This window comes from Aplidium turbinatum, chromosome 15 (genome assembly GCF_918807975.1).
Source record: "Aplidium turbinatum chromosome 15, kaAplTurb1.1, whole genome shotgun sequence".
NCBI classification, from domain to species: Eukaryota; Metazoa; Chordata; class Ascidiacea; order Aplousobranchia; family Polyclinidae; genus Aplidium; species Aplidium turbinatum.
In genome coordinates this window covers 8,697,090-8,714,440 of record NC_137486.1, presented here as the reverse complement: position 1 = coordinate 8,714,440, position 17,351 = coordinate 8,697,090, and the positions used below count along the sequence as shown (strand labels likewise).

General features: G+C 37.5%; 1 protein-coding gene across 1 annotated transcript; it reads left to right on the top strand.

The window, feature by feature from the left end:
• Window positions 1–6,583: 6,583 nt before the first annotated feature.
• On the top strand, window positions 6,584–14,108 carry LOC145784544 (kelch-like protein 25). The gene is made up of 6 exons (XM_082596386.1): window positions 6,584–6,687; window positions 6,998–7,044; window positions 8,089–8,212; window positions 8,922–9,075; window positions 10,426–10,643; window positions 11,219–14,108. Exons 2-6 carry the CDS (start codon window positions 6,998–7,000, stop codon window positions 11,477–11,479), a joined length of 804 nt encoding a protein of 267 aa, XP_082452512.1. The 5' UTR covers window positions 6,584–6,687; the 3' UTR covers window positions 11,480–14,108.
• Window positions 14,109–17,351: the final 3,243 nt, after the last annotated feature.

The window sequence follows — 17,351 nt, the reverse complement described above, 5'->3', positions numbered from 1 at the left end:
AGTAAAGCCTTTCCAATCTGTCCAGAATAACCACGAGGACCAGTTGTACTGCCATCCAAAAACTCAAAAAGAGGCCGCAGGGGTAATTTGTTTGCGTGGAGTTGATATACCAACCATTGCAGCGGTTTTTAAAACTCTAATTCCAACAGTCGGATAACACCGCCTGCGTGATCCGTGTTTACCACAGTATCATCACACCCCATGGCTGTTATTAAGCTGGTGTCTGTTCCTCCATCATGAACTGCTGATATTATGGAGTCAGCAATGCTTCTGGCTGTTCCTGCGGCTGGACTTAAATACTGAGATCCAGGTTCAGCGACCAGGTTCAGCGATAATACACATATGCTCTTCAACAACAGATCTTCTGTGAGACACTCCATGATCGTCTACTTCAATCTTTAGTGTCTAGTCTTTTCTGCCATCAAAATACAAATCGAGTAAAACGTCCGACCTGGACTCTTGCAATTCTTCTCGATTTCTACTTTTTGATCTCCGAACTTTGTTTCTATCAATAATACCAGTTTTATCAGCACTAACCATTACCATACCTACGTCGTGCAATGCAGCAGACGCTACAGGTCAGGTGGTCTAGTATGGTGGGACTAAATTAGAGTTATGGTCATCGTCATGAGATCGATTTGCGATCCGTGTAGCTGCGTGAGAGAGATACAGCTTGAAACCTGCAGTAAGTCAAGTGTGTGCTGTGTTACCTACACATAACACACAAAAGGACCGCACTAAGGGGAAGGCAGCAAACGTTGGTGAATATTCATGTTATTAAATAGGATACAGACAACCATGACATCAGCAATGCGAAGGAAATATTGATTTTCGGAAATTTTCTGAAGCGATGAAAAACTAAAACAAAAAATAAGTTTTTTGGAAATTTTCCACTTTTTCTAATATTTCAACTTCTTTGGGGCAACCCAAGATATTAAAATTTTTGAATTTTTTGTTGTTGTTGTATTTACAATGTCAGTGCACAGATTTTCCGCGCTCTTAACAAGCGATTAAAAACTAAAACAAAAAATAAAATGTTTGGAAATTTTCCACTTTTTCCAATATTTCAACTTCTTTGGGGCAACCCAAGATATTAAAATTTTTGAAAATTTTTTTTTGTGTTGTTCTTACAATGTCATTGCACAACTTTTCCGCACTATTAATAAGCGATAAAGAAAAAAAGTTGAAAAACGATCCACCCTAATGGACAGCCTGTTGATTATGACGAATGTGGGCAGTCTGTAGATTATTGTTACGCTTGTAGGTACTGTAGAATAGCTACAGAAACCCACAAAGGTAAAGGAATTGAAAAGAGGTCTTAACACGAGTAGAGCTATGTGTACAAGTGACAAATCACTGGAGAAGTCACCAAGTCATGGTGCATTAATTACGAACTACTCACAACCACAGGGAGGCACGACGTAATTAAGCGCAGGTGACTTGGTGCAATGCATTAACACTTAGGCAATAGCCATAACGCAAAACTAACGTTTCTGAACTGTCAATTATTTCACCATGTAGATATTGTTTGTTGAATCAGTTGATTGCCTAATCTATCAATCAATTGATTCGACAAAATGTCACAGCAATAACGCCTAACAACACAGAAACTCGACAGACAGCATGCAAGACAGCATGCAAGACAGCAGCCTTAAGCCAAACAAAAGAGCCGCAAAAAACAACGACCCACTGACTTCAACACCATTTGTCATAGCACATGACTAGGAAACTGTGTTCCGAAAGCTAGTGCAATTCGCTATTACCACAGCGAACTCGCAGCATCAGGCTAAAACAGGTCGTTAGTATCTATACTGTGAAGTAAGCAACGATCATGCTGCTGAAAGCGAAACAAGTTATTTTATCAATGTGATGAATATGAACAGCCTGTTGATTACGATGAATATGAAACAACATGAATTGCGCGTAGCCGAGCTTCTCGTTTTCCCCCCTGACTATTGAAGACTATTTTATAATGCTGCTTTTATTGTAAAGGCTTAAGAAACATTAATTTGAGATAAGAAAACTTTCCATTGTTATAAACGTTTGACTTTTATTCGATTTTAAACGAGCAATGCTATTGTTTGCTACTAGTTAAATTAGAATGAACAATAAACAATGCATTCTGCAACCTGCGTCACTTACTCTTAGGTTATGGCGTGCGCTTCATAGAATCAAATATGCAATTTAATTATTTATGCGTGGTATGATTAACCACTGTTCTGTTTGTTTTTACTAGCTGGTATTGTTTTTTTCTTTTGGGTAATGCTGTGGGGCCTGCTATGAACTGTGACAGTGTAAGTTGGTTTGTAATTATGTCTGATTTTATTGTGAAAATTGTATTTGCTGTTTAGAAGAACATGTGTCTCAACATGGGTCCTCAGGCGTACTTGTGGGGTTGACAGTCTTTTAAAGTTTCCTAATCGTTAGCTTAGTGCTTATGCGCCCGACTCAAGATGAAGTGGCGCTGGTTCGGCTCTCGGGGTGTGCGCTTGAGCAACGCATTTCAGGAATGCTCTTCATTTAGAGCAGGGGTGACAAACCTTTTTGCGGTCGCGGGCCACTTTGTCAATTACACATGAGTTATCGGGCCACACAACTTTTTAATCGTAACCTACTATGAAATCTTTTAGAAGCGACTCAAGATATTATTCATGAAAAGTAACAAACGGCAGATGAAAGTAATAAAACTCATACAGTTGAAATTATTTTACGCAGAATCGAAACATACAACAGTAAAAAATAAAAACAAATCAACTTGAGCAAAAAGGATAGAGCAACAGTGCAACAGGCTACTAATTGCACTGATAACACTGTTCAACAATTTTTCAAAAGTTGTTTGCTTCTTATAAAAAAAACAGTTGATTCTTATGCATTTTTGGACGCTGAATCCAAAAATGTCTGTTAAATTGCTGATTAGCTCTAGTTTAAAAGATAAAAACTTTGTTCATTTTTGTATGTGGATCCACATATGGCAAGCCTTGGTGCACTTTATTGAACACAACAGTAACAATCTACAAACAGTGTAATAATTGCATGCGTTTATACATTTCAGCATAGCATATGCAACAAATAATTGTCATTGTTCAAATATAAATTTCTAATCTATTTTATCTGTTCTTCTCCTTTTGACCTGTCGCTTGTATAGCCTACGGCTGATGGAGCGTCCCTAGATATCATCCAGCAAAAGTCAGCAAGCATTGATTGATTCTGTTTTCCCTGGTACCTCTTTTCCATTGTAGATATGCATTGGTGAAATCGCTCACCATGCTCATCACTAACTTCTCCACAGTTTGGTCGAAAAAAATCCAGGTGCGAGTCCAAAAGATGGGTCTTCAGTGACATATTGCACCCCATGCATCTGTATTCTTTAATGAGATTGGACACCAATTCTGTGTAGTTGTCTACATGCTTAGTTCCATGTAGTGCTTAGTTCCATCTACTGTAGGCTAGTAGGCTACCATGCTACAAGATCACCTTCTGCAAAAAAGAATTATTCTAGCTCTTGTTGACGGTCACGGTATTTGGATATCCTTACGTCTTCTGCCAGAAGATTCTATAGCCCAAAAGTTCTGCTTTACCTTCGGGTAGTTCCAAATTCCGGATAAGATCATGCAATTCATTTTGAGTTATAAGGTGTGGTTCTTTGGAAGATAATGTTTCAACGTATGTTTTCTGTGACATTGGAGATCCACCACTAACTTACTCACAGAACTTACACTTTCTTCATCGTCTGAATCCAGTATGAATTCTTGGGGTGCCTCAGGAACAGGAAGTAATTCTCCATGCGGTAGGCTACTGGACGAATTGCTGATAAACTATTTGGGTATTGAATACTCTGCTTCTTCTTTCTCAACAAACCTTTACAAACCGGGGGGGGGGGGAGGGGTCATGCAAAAGTAGCAATCGCTAATGTGGTCAGTAGGTTCTCTCCAAACCATTAGAACAGCAAAGGATATACATTTTCTTTTTCCGTTTAGCCATTGCCGAAGATTTGCCACAGGAGTTACAGCATATGTGAGGGGCCTCACTCTTGCCCTGATCACCAACTTTGCATCCAAAATACAAGTGGTATGCTTTCCTGACCACAGCCGTTATAAGCTACTTTGCTTTTGTGAAGAAAAAGTTATTTCACCACAAATGTAGCAGAAATTGTCTGCTTTATTTATGCATTTCCGAGGCATCTGCAGAAAGAGCAGTTAGCCTAAGGCTAAATATATGAAGTTTTTACAAAAGAAGCAAGCAAACAACCCAACTCAAACATAGCCTATGTCAGAATTAAAATAATATGAATAGACACGCCATCTACCTTCCAACAAATATAAGTGCCCAACTCTATCTGACCGATGGAAAGCTACAACAGAAAAACTCACACTGCTTTCCGCATCAGCAAGTAAAGCACATTTTGGCATGGTGCCATATCTCAAAAACCCGAGCTAATCAACCATTTTCAAGTTGATATTCGTGATCAGCGACCCCAAATTAGCCAAGATTGATCTCATTCGTTTCAGAAGCAAATTGGCTGTTGACCATTGTACACTGTACAGTAATGAAGACAGTTTAATTTTCGAAGCGTTTGCTTTCATATTAGTATGATTTCTTTTTTTTGGCTCTATCTTTTTTTCTCAAGTTGACTAAATGTTTCGACCATTAGCCTATGCTCCGAAACAACAAATCAATTAATGAAATTTCATTTTCAAACAACAAACAAAAGCCCATGCGAATCATACAGCTGAAGCTATCTAATGCAGCATTGAAGCATAAAATATTAAAAAATAACATTGAATGTTTTTGCTTAATAGGATTTTTGGAAAGTTTTTTTGCTTGACCAAGCGTTCAACATTAGGTCGAACAGACGATGTGGCAACTCTCAACTGCATAGGCCTACTGAGATTTTCATCTGTCAGCCTCGACCTGTAACGACTTTTTTAGGCAAAGGGTTTAGGGCAAGAAAATAGCAAAGGAACGGTGTACCAGTGAAGGCATAAAACAGCTTTGAGATGTCTTTTGTCTTTAATGCATAAGCGATTGTCAAATTGTTTTGCGGGCCGCACGAAATTCTTTGACAGGCCGCATGCGGCCTGCGGGCCGCAGGTTCGTCACCTCTGATTTAGAGGCACCAAATGGATCGAATAATTTCCCGGCAACAACACTTCAACAACAAGCGGAAACTTCACTTTGTCCATCTTGGTACCCTGCATCAGTTTCTCAAAGCCTTTACAAGTATGCGAAACTGACACAATCAAGCTCTCAAGTAAGCTTCCCCAGTCCGAGGATAAAGATCAAATCAAGCAACCAAAGTGAGCCTAGAGTTAACCCAAGGAAACTACGCTATTGGCAACTTGTATGATTCTGCTTTAACTTTCGTATTTATCCCGATGAATGTTGCAATTACTGCTAGAAAAGGCTGTGGTGTTTATCATGGAATAAATGTGTGAAAGGGTTCGGCGATGTATCTAGCCGTCGCAAAGCATTTGAAAGTTTATTTTTATTGAACTCATGTCATCAACATTCAACAATCCAACATTGTCCTTCCTCTTGTCGAGGGTTGGAGGCACAATGAAGCGCCAAGTTTCTTTGTTAAATTTTTTTAATTGCAGTTTGATAATCAAGCCCTGACCGGTCCTTAATGTTATTAGTCCAAACTCTTGGTGGTCTGCCCCTATTTTGTTTTTCATTCATTTTCTTTGTAGTTGTCTTTGAATAGAATTTTGCGAATCATATGGCCAAAATATTTCAATTTTTATGTTTAAATTGTTTGTAGAATTTGCGTGTTAGTTTGCAATTTAAACAGTACATCTTTGTTTGTGATTTTGTCCTTCCATGAGCTTTTAAGCATTCTTTTATAAATCCACATTTCAAATGCCTCGAGTCGTTTCACCAATTTTCGCCCCGTTAGCTTAGTGGTTACGCGCCCTACTCAAGATCAAGCAGCGCTGGTTCGGCTCTCGGGGTGTGCGCTTCAACAACGCGTTTCAGGACTGCTCTCCATTCAGTGGCACCGAGTGAATGGAATAACTCCCCGGCAAGAACCCTTCAACAATCGGAAACTCCACTCTGCCAATCTCGGTAACCGGGTTTGCGTCAGTGGTTCAAAGCCTCTACAAGTATGCGAAACTGCCAGGATTAAGCTCTCAAAAAAGCTTTCCCAGTCCAAAGATAAAGATTAATTCAATCCATTAATGTTCATGTTTTTTCATTGTGAAGTAATGTAGGCCTAGTCCTGATATAGTATTTCATATGAACTCAAACAAGCGCTAACTAATTTTTGTAGGGTTATGTAAATATTAGTTTTGTAAATATTTAACAAAAGCAGGATTTGATTTGTAACCGAAAATGTTCTCATTTTTTCATTTGTATCATAATAAATGTCATAGTGTATCACTTGGCTTAGTTTGCTTGTAGTTCAATAAATTTCATGTAGGCTAACAAAATTCAAAATGTCGTGCAAATCCAATGCTGATTAGCATTACTTTTATTTTTAAAATCAATTTTGCTAATGTGGCTTTTGTTTATTGAACTATTCAATATGAGTGACTTAGTTTTCACAGTATCTAGCGTATCTAATTAAAATTTTATTGGTTTAGGTTATTGTGTAGAAATATTAACATAAAGATTAACAACAGGCCTAGTTGTTTGTACTGCTTACTAGTAAAGACCAGATATTAATCATTTGGGACTTGGCGAAAGGTAAACTTTAAACACGATATATGCGTGGAGTATTCTGTGTTTTGGCTTTATAACATTTTTTATTAAGAAAATCATTGAGCAAAATTTTAATGTTCTCGTTTGCAACACCATGTTAATACGTTCTGATATTAAGATAAACAGTCACAAGAAAATAGTTTTATGAATTAATTTTGTGGTATGGTGTTCATTGTATTGTCTACTTATCTGAATTGTTGTGCGATGATTGAAATCGTTGTAGCTTTGCGATCAATAGTGATGGTCAAGTTTTAACTCAAGAGACACACTATTTACTCAAATCTGCATTATTCAGATGCATCGCGGAACTCATAATGCTGCCGTGTTCTCCGCTTTATCCAGGTTTGTTGGTTGTATTTGCAGTTTAATTTCTGTGTTACCTTACATCGAAACGATTAACAATTCTTAGGAGAAAAATGCTTAGAACGTTTGTTCAATCTAATCATAATAATCATTAATAACTTACTTGATCAGTAGTAGTTGATTAATAAAAGTTATTTTTAAAACTTTTTTTTGCTGTGGTCTAAAAGCTACCACAAAATGTTGAAAACGACAACCATCTGTATTTTTACGTCTGTTTCAGCGGACATGATTCATTCTCAAAGGTGTGTTCCGTCTTTGATGACTTTTTTTCTGCTATCTGAGCTCTTTCAGCTTTTGCGGCCTTTTTAGCCATATTCTCTGATCTTAGGATTGGTCTTTCGCTGTTTTCTCGGTTTTATGTCTTTTTCGTCAACTCTGGTCACCTCGTTTTTGGCTTTCCAACCTTTTTATTAAACAGTTAAGTTTTTTTTATACCATTTGGGTACTGGGACCTTTTCAGAAGTTACTTGTTCCACGTGATTACACCAATACAAAGGATGGCTTCGAAGAATTTCGCTAATGTTTTTTTTGAGTCGTCTTAGATACTTCCATTTGTAATTATCCTTCAGGATTTTTCCATGCAGCATCATTTATTTAGAATTTTTTCACGTATCTTTTTTTAAGGATTACTGACTTACAGTATGTGAGGCGGTTATCGTTCAGATACCTTGAGACTAGCCCATGGACACTGCTTTTTACCAGTTATCTTGTTTTGCACTTTATTACATGTTATTAGAAAAAATATTATCGTTGCAGGCTTACTTGGTAAATCATCTTGATTAAAACATTTTTGGAAAGATTATAGGCTACTCATGATTATAAGGGCTTTCTCTACATCAATAAAGCCCTTTTTTTACAGTTTCTAAGAATTATATTTCTTGATCGCCATGTCCGAGTGTCTTATGAGATTTCACACGTTTGCGAACCATCATGCTGAATGCACTTCTTAGTTTCAGTTCACTTGGTTTGTCCTAATTTTTGTAGTCATTGCTTGGAATGTTTAGATAGATAGTTTTGTTGCAGTGACCGGGAAGACAGTGATTCGTACTGTGACGTCACCATCGAGGTGGACGGAAAGAAGTTTCCTGCTCACAAATGCATCCTTGGAAAAATTTCACCATATTTCGACAGAATGTTCAAATCTAAAGTAATTTTGATTATTAGTTCTGCATTGTGTCACAAATTGACCTATAGTCCGTGCAGTATCGGCTGCTTTCTAGGATGAGTCGTCTTCACAATTTCAAAATTTTTAAGGGAATGTGAGGATTTGTAAAGTTATTTAAGACCCCGATCGAACGAAAATGGAAGACGCCGTACTCCACACTCGACAGTTAACAACAGCTTCATTGTCTTGAGATGTGACCGAGTGGTTACGAACGGCATACTGGACACCGTAGTACAATCTAGACGGAGGTTCGATTCCCACTTTAGTCGGAGAGGTCCACAACTTTAAAGTTGGAAGTTCGATTCCCTCTCAAGACACATGGATATGCACCACTGATGATCCCAAACAAGGGTGAAACTCGTGTATGGCGTCTTCCATTTTTTGTTCGATCGGGATCTTCATGACTTCAAATTTGTCGTAAAGTACTTATTTCAGTAGTTTTCAATAGCTATTTTTCTACTGGAAATCGATTTTTCAAACTTTTCAGCTTACTTAGTATCATCGAGAAATGAACTACTGTCATTTAACCTTGTGCTTTAATTGCATGTAATTGTGTATCTGCTAAATTAAAACGAAACTTTTTGACTCTTCGAGAGTAAGTGTTTGCATCACCACTGGTCACACAAAACAAAAATAGATTATTTTATCACCAGCATTGATGTTTGTTTATTTTCATTCCTTGCTTGTTTAGATGAAAGAATCATACGACTCTGTGGTAAACATTGACATAGTAAGCTCTGAATTGATGGAAACCGTCCTCGACTTTATGTATTCATCAGCTATTGACATAAATGAAGAAAATGCTTTTGGGTTGATGAAGGCATCTGATTATCTTCAAATGGATGGTGAGATGAAAGCTATTTTTTAAAGCAAACAAAAATAAAATAATAGTATAGATTATTTCTTGATGTCGGCTATAAAGTTATGCCAAATTGTGAATTTGTGTTGACGGCGATATTTTTAGATTCCAAATTGTCTGCTTGGCATGCGTCTATTAGCTGGCTCTTTGTGGGTATGGCTATAATACTTTGGGCTGATAAACAAGAAAAGTGGTTTTGAAGAATAACAACTACAGACTGAGCTTTTCTACTTCTAGGTCTCACCAGAGCAGTGACGACTCTGCTCCGAACACTCTCGATAAGCAGGAATCGTAAAAAAAAAATTTTGAGAAAATGATTCAGTTATAAAAAAAAGTTGTTTTAGACCAAGGGTCTCAAACTCAAATTGCTCTAAAGGCCAAATGAACACTTGTAAATTAACCCCCAGGGCCGCAACAGGTCTACACAATAAGGAGTCAATAACACAGTTAAAACACAATCAAAAAGGCAGTAAAAACACACCAAGGATTATAAATCGCAAGAAAAAGTAGTAAAAACAAGGAGATGGAAAAGCACTGTACGAACCCAAAAAAAGCGTAAAAGAAAAAGCAAAAAAGAACGCAAACGAAATGACGGACCTGGAGAGTAAAAATCTAGCAATCAACTTTGAAAAACGCGGAAAAAACTAAGCCCTTGAAGAACTGACTCCAGCAAATACCAAGGTTACTATTGTGATAGCGACACAATAAGTGAATAGGCAATGCGATTGTAATGTAACAACGCGATTTTCTCGCAAGCAATGAAATAGCGCGACTGTAGTGCTAAAAAGTGTGAAGTCTTATGGGCATGTTCAGATTTTTTGAGCAATTTTAGAGCAGATTTTATCTTTCTAAATCAGTAGAAAAAATATGTACCATGCTGTAATTGTTAATTATTTCAAAGTTTTAAAATGCATCACGGAATGCACCAAAATCCCTCGCGGTTGCGTGTTTGAGACCCTTGCTATGGTATTAGTATAGACTAACCATGGAATCTTTGGTTTTATTTCATGCCGAATTACTTTGCTCTTTTGCACTCCAGGCAGGAGTTCGCTTTATTGATTAGGAACCGAAAAACGTTTCAATTCTTTTACTTTTGAAAAAGGATCTCTTCAAAGTTCAAAGCCTTAGTTTGATTTCATTTTCGCTCAATTTTATAATTTTTTTTTCAAGTAAACATGTTTCGTATGGTTCAACTGAGATGAATGTTTATTGTTTATCGAAAAATAAAAGGTTTGTTTTTTTAAGATTTGATCGTGCTTTTTAATTTAATCACAAATTAATGTCAGAGTTTTGAATCTATTTTCACATTGTTATTGTTTGTGTTCTTTATTTTCAGAGTTGAAAAATCTTTGTGGCACATTTTTAACGCAGTCACTAAATGCTGGGAACTGCTTAAATTATATTTTGACCGCTCAAACGTTTGGCTGTAATTCTTTAAGTGAAAAAGCAGCGAAAGTGATTGCCTTACATTTCGAACAAACTGCTCAGCATGATGACTTTAACCAGCTCAGCAAAAATAATTTGTTGGATGTTCTGGAGGCGGTTAACCAAAAGGTAGTGATAGTAACATAGGAAGCATATGTAAATTATGTATGGTATTTTTTATGAAAATGACGTTTATACTGCAAATGATAACAACGAATGTTCAAGTTGTTTTTCTGTTGTTGAATTTAAACATATTTCTGAGCTAACTGATGCGGTGGGTGGCGTAGCGGATAAGGCGCTGGCTTTCCAATTGTGCGAACCTGGTTCGACTCACGGCTTAAGCTGGTTGTTGATAAACACCGCCAACCTCTACCCAGGGTGTAATAAATTGGGTGGGCATAGTTGCTGAAGGAAAGGTGGCCGAGAGAAAGGAACTGGCCACCTTAGTGCCGACGGCTAAGTATAATGAAAACCTTATCTTTTCATTCCCCCAAAGCTCAGTATGGGACTTTTACTTTACCTAAGCTAATGGGAACTTCTCGTGGCAAGGTTTTAGCCCTTGCTGAATAAACGTTTCTTTAAATCGCTTGCGTACTCTCATTGCGTACAATTTTTTGTTAGTCTGGGTAATTTTTGTATATGGAAGTAATTTTTCTATTATAATTTTATTAATCTTTCAATCTATATTATTTATTTTTTCGTAGAAAATAAATGGAAGAAGCATTTATAGAATTTCTCTTGTTTGGGTGAAACATGATCTCGAAAATCGAAAGGAAAGCTTTGTCGAGTTGTTGAAGTCAATCAAATTCTTGGACTTGTCTTCTTCTTTTTTGGAAGACATTTTAGACAATGAACCTCTTGTCAAAGAATCACATAATTGCAAAGATTATTTTTTAAGGTTGCTGTTGAAGAATGTCAAGTTCAAAGAAGATATAAAAGAAAATAAAGCTGTATGGTGGGACTAAATTAGAGTTATGGTCATCGTCATGAGATCGATTTGCGATCCGTGTAGCTGCGTGAGAGAGATACAGCTTGAAACCTGCAGTAAGTCAAGTGTGTGCTGTGTTACCTACACATAACACACAAAAGGACCGCACTAAGGGGAAGGCAGCAAACGTTGGTGAATATTCATGTTATTAAATAGGATACAGACAACCATGACATCAGCAATGCGAAGGAAATATTGATTTTCGGAAATTTTCTGAAGCGATGAAAAACTAAAACAAAAAATAAGTTTTTTGGAAATTTTCCACTTTTTCTAATATTTCAACTTCTTTGGGGCAACCCAAGATATTAAAATTTTTGAATTTTTTGTTGTTGTTGTATTTACAATGTCAGTGCACAGATTTTCCGCGCTCTTAACAAGCGATTAAAAACTAAAACAAAAAATAAAATGTTTGGAAATTTTCCACTTTTTCCAATATTTCAACTTCTTTGGGGCAACCCAAGATATTAAAATTTTTGAAAATTTTTTTTTGTGTTGTTCTTACAATGTCATTGCACAACTTTTCCGCACTATTAATAAGCGATAAAGAAAAAAAGTTGAAAAACGATCCACCCTAATGGACAGCCTGTTGATTATGACGAATGTGGGCAGTCTGTAGATTATTGTTACGCTTGTAGGTACTGTAGAATAGCTACAGAAACCCACAAAGGTAAAGGAATTGAAAAGAGGTCTTAACACGAGTAGAGCTATGTGTACAAGTGACAAATCACTGGAGAAGTCACCAAGTCATGGTGCATTAATTACGAACTACTCACAACCACAGGGAGGCACGACGTAATTAAGCGCAGGTGACTTGGTGCAATGCATTAACACTTAGGCAATAGCCATAACGCAAAACTAACGTTTCTGAACTGTCAATTATTTCACCATGTAGATATTGTTTGTTGAATCAGTTGATTGCCTAATCTATCAATCAATTGATTCGACAAAATGTCACAGCAATAACGCCTAACAACACAGAAACTCGACAGACAGCATGCAAGACAGCATGCAAGACAGCAGCCTTAAGCCAAACAAAAGAGCCGCAAAAAACAACGACCCACTGACTTCAACACCATTTGTCATAGCACATGACTAGGAAACTGTGTTCCGAAAGCTAGTGCAATTCGCTATTACCACAGCGAACTCGCAGCATCAGGCTAAAACAGGTCGTTAGTATCTATACTGTGAAGTAAGCAACGATCATGCTGCTGAAAGCGAAACAAGTTATTTTATCAATGTGATGAATATGAACAGCCTGTTGATTACGATGAATATGAAACAACATGAATTGCGCGTAGCCGAGCTTCTCGTTTTCCCCCCTGACTATTGAAGACTATTTTATAATGCTGCTTTTATTGTAAAGGCTTAAGAAACATTAATTTGAGATAAGAAAACTTTCCATTGTTATAAACGTTTGACTTTTATTCGATTTTAAACGAGCAATGCTATTGTTTGCTACTAGTTAAATTAGAATGAACAATAAACAATGCATTCTGCAACCTGCGTCACTTACTCTTAGGTTATGGCGTGCGCTTCATAGAATCAAATATGCAATTTAATTATTTATGCGTGGTATGATTAACCACTGTTCTGTTTGTTTTTACTAGCTGGTATTGTTTTTTTCTTTTGGGTAATGCTGTGGGGCCTGCTATGAACTGTGACAGTGTAAGTTGGTTTGTAATTATGTCTGATTTTATTGTGAAAATTGTATTTGCTGTTTAGAAGAACATGTGTCTCAACATGGGTCCTCAGGCGTACTTGTGGGGTTGACAGTCTTTTAAAGTTTCCTAATCGTTAGCTTAGTGCTTATGCGCCCGACTCAAGATGAAGTGGCGCTGGTTCGGCTCTCGGGGTGTGCGCTTGAGCAACGCATTTCAGGAATGCTCTTCATTTAGAGCAGGGGTGACAAACCTTTTTGCGGTCGCGGGCCACTTTGTCAATTACACATGAGTTATCGGGCCACACAACTTTTTAATCGTAACCTACTATGAAATCTTTTAGAAGCGACTCAAGATATTATTCATGAAAAGTAACAAACGGCAGATGAAAGTAATAAAACTCATACAGTTGAAATTATTTTACGCAGAATCGAAACATACAACAGTAAAAAATAAAAACAAATCAACTTGAGCAAAAAGGATAGAGCAACAGTGCAACAGGCTACTAATTGCACTGATAACACTGTTCAACAATTTTTCAAAAGTTGTTTGCTTCTTATAAAAAAAACAGTTGATTCTTATGCATTTTTGGACGCTGAATCCAAAAATGTCTGTTAAATTGCTGATTAGCTCTAGTTTAAAAGATAAAAACTTTGTTCATTTTTGTATGTGGATCCACATATGGCAAGCCTTGGTGCACTTTATTGAACACAACAGTAACAATCTACAAACAGTGTAATAATTGCATGCGTTTATACATTTCAGCATAGCATATGCAACAAATAATTGTCATTGTTCAAATATAAATTTCTAATCTATTTTATCTGTTCTTCTCCTTTTGACCTGTCGCTTGTATAGCCTACGGCTGATGGAGCGTCCCTAGATATCATCCAGCAAAAGTCAGCAAGCATTGATTGATTCTGTTTTCCCTGGTACCTCTTTTCCATTGTAGATATGCATTGGTGAAATCGCTCACCATGCTGATCACTAACTTCTCCACAGTTTGGTCGAAAAAAATCCAGGTGCGAGTCCAAAAGATGGGTCTTCAGTGACATATTGCACCCCATGCATCTGTATTCTTTAATGAGATTGGACACCAATTCTGTGTAGTTGTCTACATGCTTAGTTCCATGTAGTGCTTAGTTCCATCTACTGTAGGCTAGTAGGCTACCATGCTACAAGATCACCTTCTGCAAAAAAGAATTATTCTAGCTCTTGTTGACGGTCACGGTATTTGGATATCCTTACGTCTTCTGCCAGAAGATTCTATAGCCCAAAAGTTCTGCTTTACCTTCGGGTAGTTCCAAATTCCGGATAAGATCATGCAATTCATTTTGAGTTATAAGGTGTGGTTCTTTGGAAGATAATGTTTCAACGTATGTTTTCTGTGACATTGGAGATCCACCACTAACTTACTCACAGAACTTACACTTTCTTCATCGTCTGAATCCAGTATGAATTCTTGGGGTGCCTCAGGAACAGGAAGTAATTCTCCATGCGGTAGGCTACTGGACGAATTGCTGATAAACTATTTGGGTATTGAATACTCTGCTTCTTCTTTCTCAACAAACCTTTACAAACCGGGGGGGGGGGGAGGGGTCATGCAAAAGTAGCAATCGCTAATGTGGTCAGTAGGTTCTCTCCAAACCATTAGAACAGCAAAGGATATACATTTTCTTTTTCCGTTTAGCCATTGCCGAAGATTTGCCACAGGAGTTACAGCATATGTGAGGGGCCTCACTCTTGCCCTGATCACCAACTTTGCATCCAAAATACAAGTGGTATGCTTTCCTGACCACAGCCGTTATAAGCTACTTTGCTTTTGTGAAGAAAAAGTTATTTCACCACAAATGTAGCAGAAATTGTCTGCTTTATTTATGCATTTCCGAGGCATCTGCAGAAAGAGCAGTTAGCCTAAGGCTAAATATATGAAGTTTTTACAAAAGAAGCAAGCAAACAACCCAACTCAAACATAGCCTATGTCAGAATTAAAATAATATGAATAGACACGCCATCTACCTTCCAACAAATATAAGTGCCCAACTCTATCTGACCGATGGAAAGCTACAACAGAAAAACTCACACTGCTTTCCGCATCAGCAAGTAAAGCACATTTTGGCATGGTGCCATATCTCAAAAACCCGAGCTAATCAACCATTTTCAAGTTGATATTCGTGATCAGCGACCCCAAATTAGCCAAGATTGATCTCATTCGTTTCAGAAGCAAATTGGCTGTTGACCATTGTACACTGTACAGTAATGAAGACAGTTTAATTTTCGAAGCGTTTGCTTTCATATTAGTATGATTTCTTTTTTTTGGCTCTATCTTTTTTTCTCAAGTTGACTAAATGTTTCGACCATTAGCCTATGCTCCGAAACAACAAATCAATTAATGAAATTTCATTTTCAAACAACAAACAAAAGCCCATGCGAATCATACAGCTGAAGCTATCTAATGCAGCATTGAAGCATAAAATATTAAAAAATAACATTGAATGTTTTTGCTTAATAGGATTTTTGGAAAGTTTTTTTGCTTGACCAAGCGTTCAACATTAGGTCGAACAGACGATGTGGCAACTCTCAACTGCATAGGCCTACTGAGATTTTCATCTGTCAGCCTCGACCTGTAACGACTTTTTTAGGCAAAGGGTTTAGGGCAAGAAAATAGCAAAGGAACGGTGTACCAGTGAAGGCATAAAACAGCTTTGAGATGTCTTTTGTCTTTAATGCATAAGCGATTGTCAAATTGTTTTGCGGGCCGCACGAAATTCTTTGACAGGCCGCATGCGGCCTGCGGGCCGCAGGTTCGTCACCTCTGATTTAGAGGCACCAAATGGATCGAATAATTTCCCGGCAACAACACTTCAACAACAAGCGGAAACTTCACTTTGTCCATCTTGGTACCCTGCATCAGTTTCTCAAAGCCTTTACAAGTATGCGAAACTGACACAATCAAGCTCTCAAGTAAGCTTCCCCAGTCCGAGGATAAAGATCAAATCAAGCAACCAAAGTGAGCCTAGAGTTAACCCAAGGAAACTACGCTATTGGCAACTTGTATGATTCTGCTTTAACTTTCGTATTTATCCCGATGAATGTTGCAATTACTGCTAGAAAAGGCTGTGGTGTTTATCATGGAATAAATGTGTGAAAGGGTTCGGCGATGTATCTAGCCGTCGCAAAGCATTTGAAAGTTTATTTTTATTGAACTCATGTCATCAACATTCAACAATCCAACATTGTCCTTCCTCTTGTCGAGGGTTGGAGGCACAATGAAGCGCCAAGTTTCTTTGTTAAATTTTTTTAATTGCAGTTTGATAATCAAGCCCTGACCGGTCCTTAATGTTATTAGTCCAAACTCTTGGTGGTCTGCCCCTATTTTGTTTTTCATTCATTTTCTTTGTAGTTGTCTTTGAATAGAATTTTGCGAATCATATGGCCAAAATATTTCAATTTTTATGTTTAAATTGTTTGTAGAATTTGCGTGTTAGTTTGCAATTTAAACAGTACATCTTTGTTTGTGATTTTGTCCTTCCATGAGCTTTTAAGCATTCTTTTATAAATCCACATTTCAAATGCCTCGAGTCGTTTCACCAATTTTCGCCCCGTTAGCTTAGTGGTTACGCGCCCTACTCAAGATCAAGCAGCGCTGGTTCGGCTCTCGGGGTGTGCGCTTCAACAACGCGTTTCAGGACTGCTCTCCATTCAGTGGCACCGAGTGAATGGAATAACTCCCCGGCAAGAACCCTTCAACAATCGGAAACTTCACTCTGCCAATCTCGGTAACCGGGTTTGCGTCAGTGGTTCAAAGCCTCTACAAGTATGCGAAACTGCCAGGATTAAGCTCTCAAAAAAGCTTTCCCAGTCCAAAGATAAAGATTAATTCAATCCATTAATGTTCATGTTTTTTCATTGTGAAGTAATGTAGGCCTAGTCCTGATATAGTATTTCATATGAACTCAAACAAGCGCTAACTAATTTTTGTAGGGTTATGTAAATATTAGTTTTGTAAATATTTAACAAAAGCAGGATTTGATTTGTAACCGAAAATGTTCTCATTTTTTCATTTGTATCATAATAAATGTCATAGTGTATCACTTGGCTTAGTTTGCTTGTAGTTCAATAAATTTCATGTAGGCTAACAAAATTCAAAATGTCGTGCAAATCCAATGCTGATTAGCATTACTTTTATTT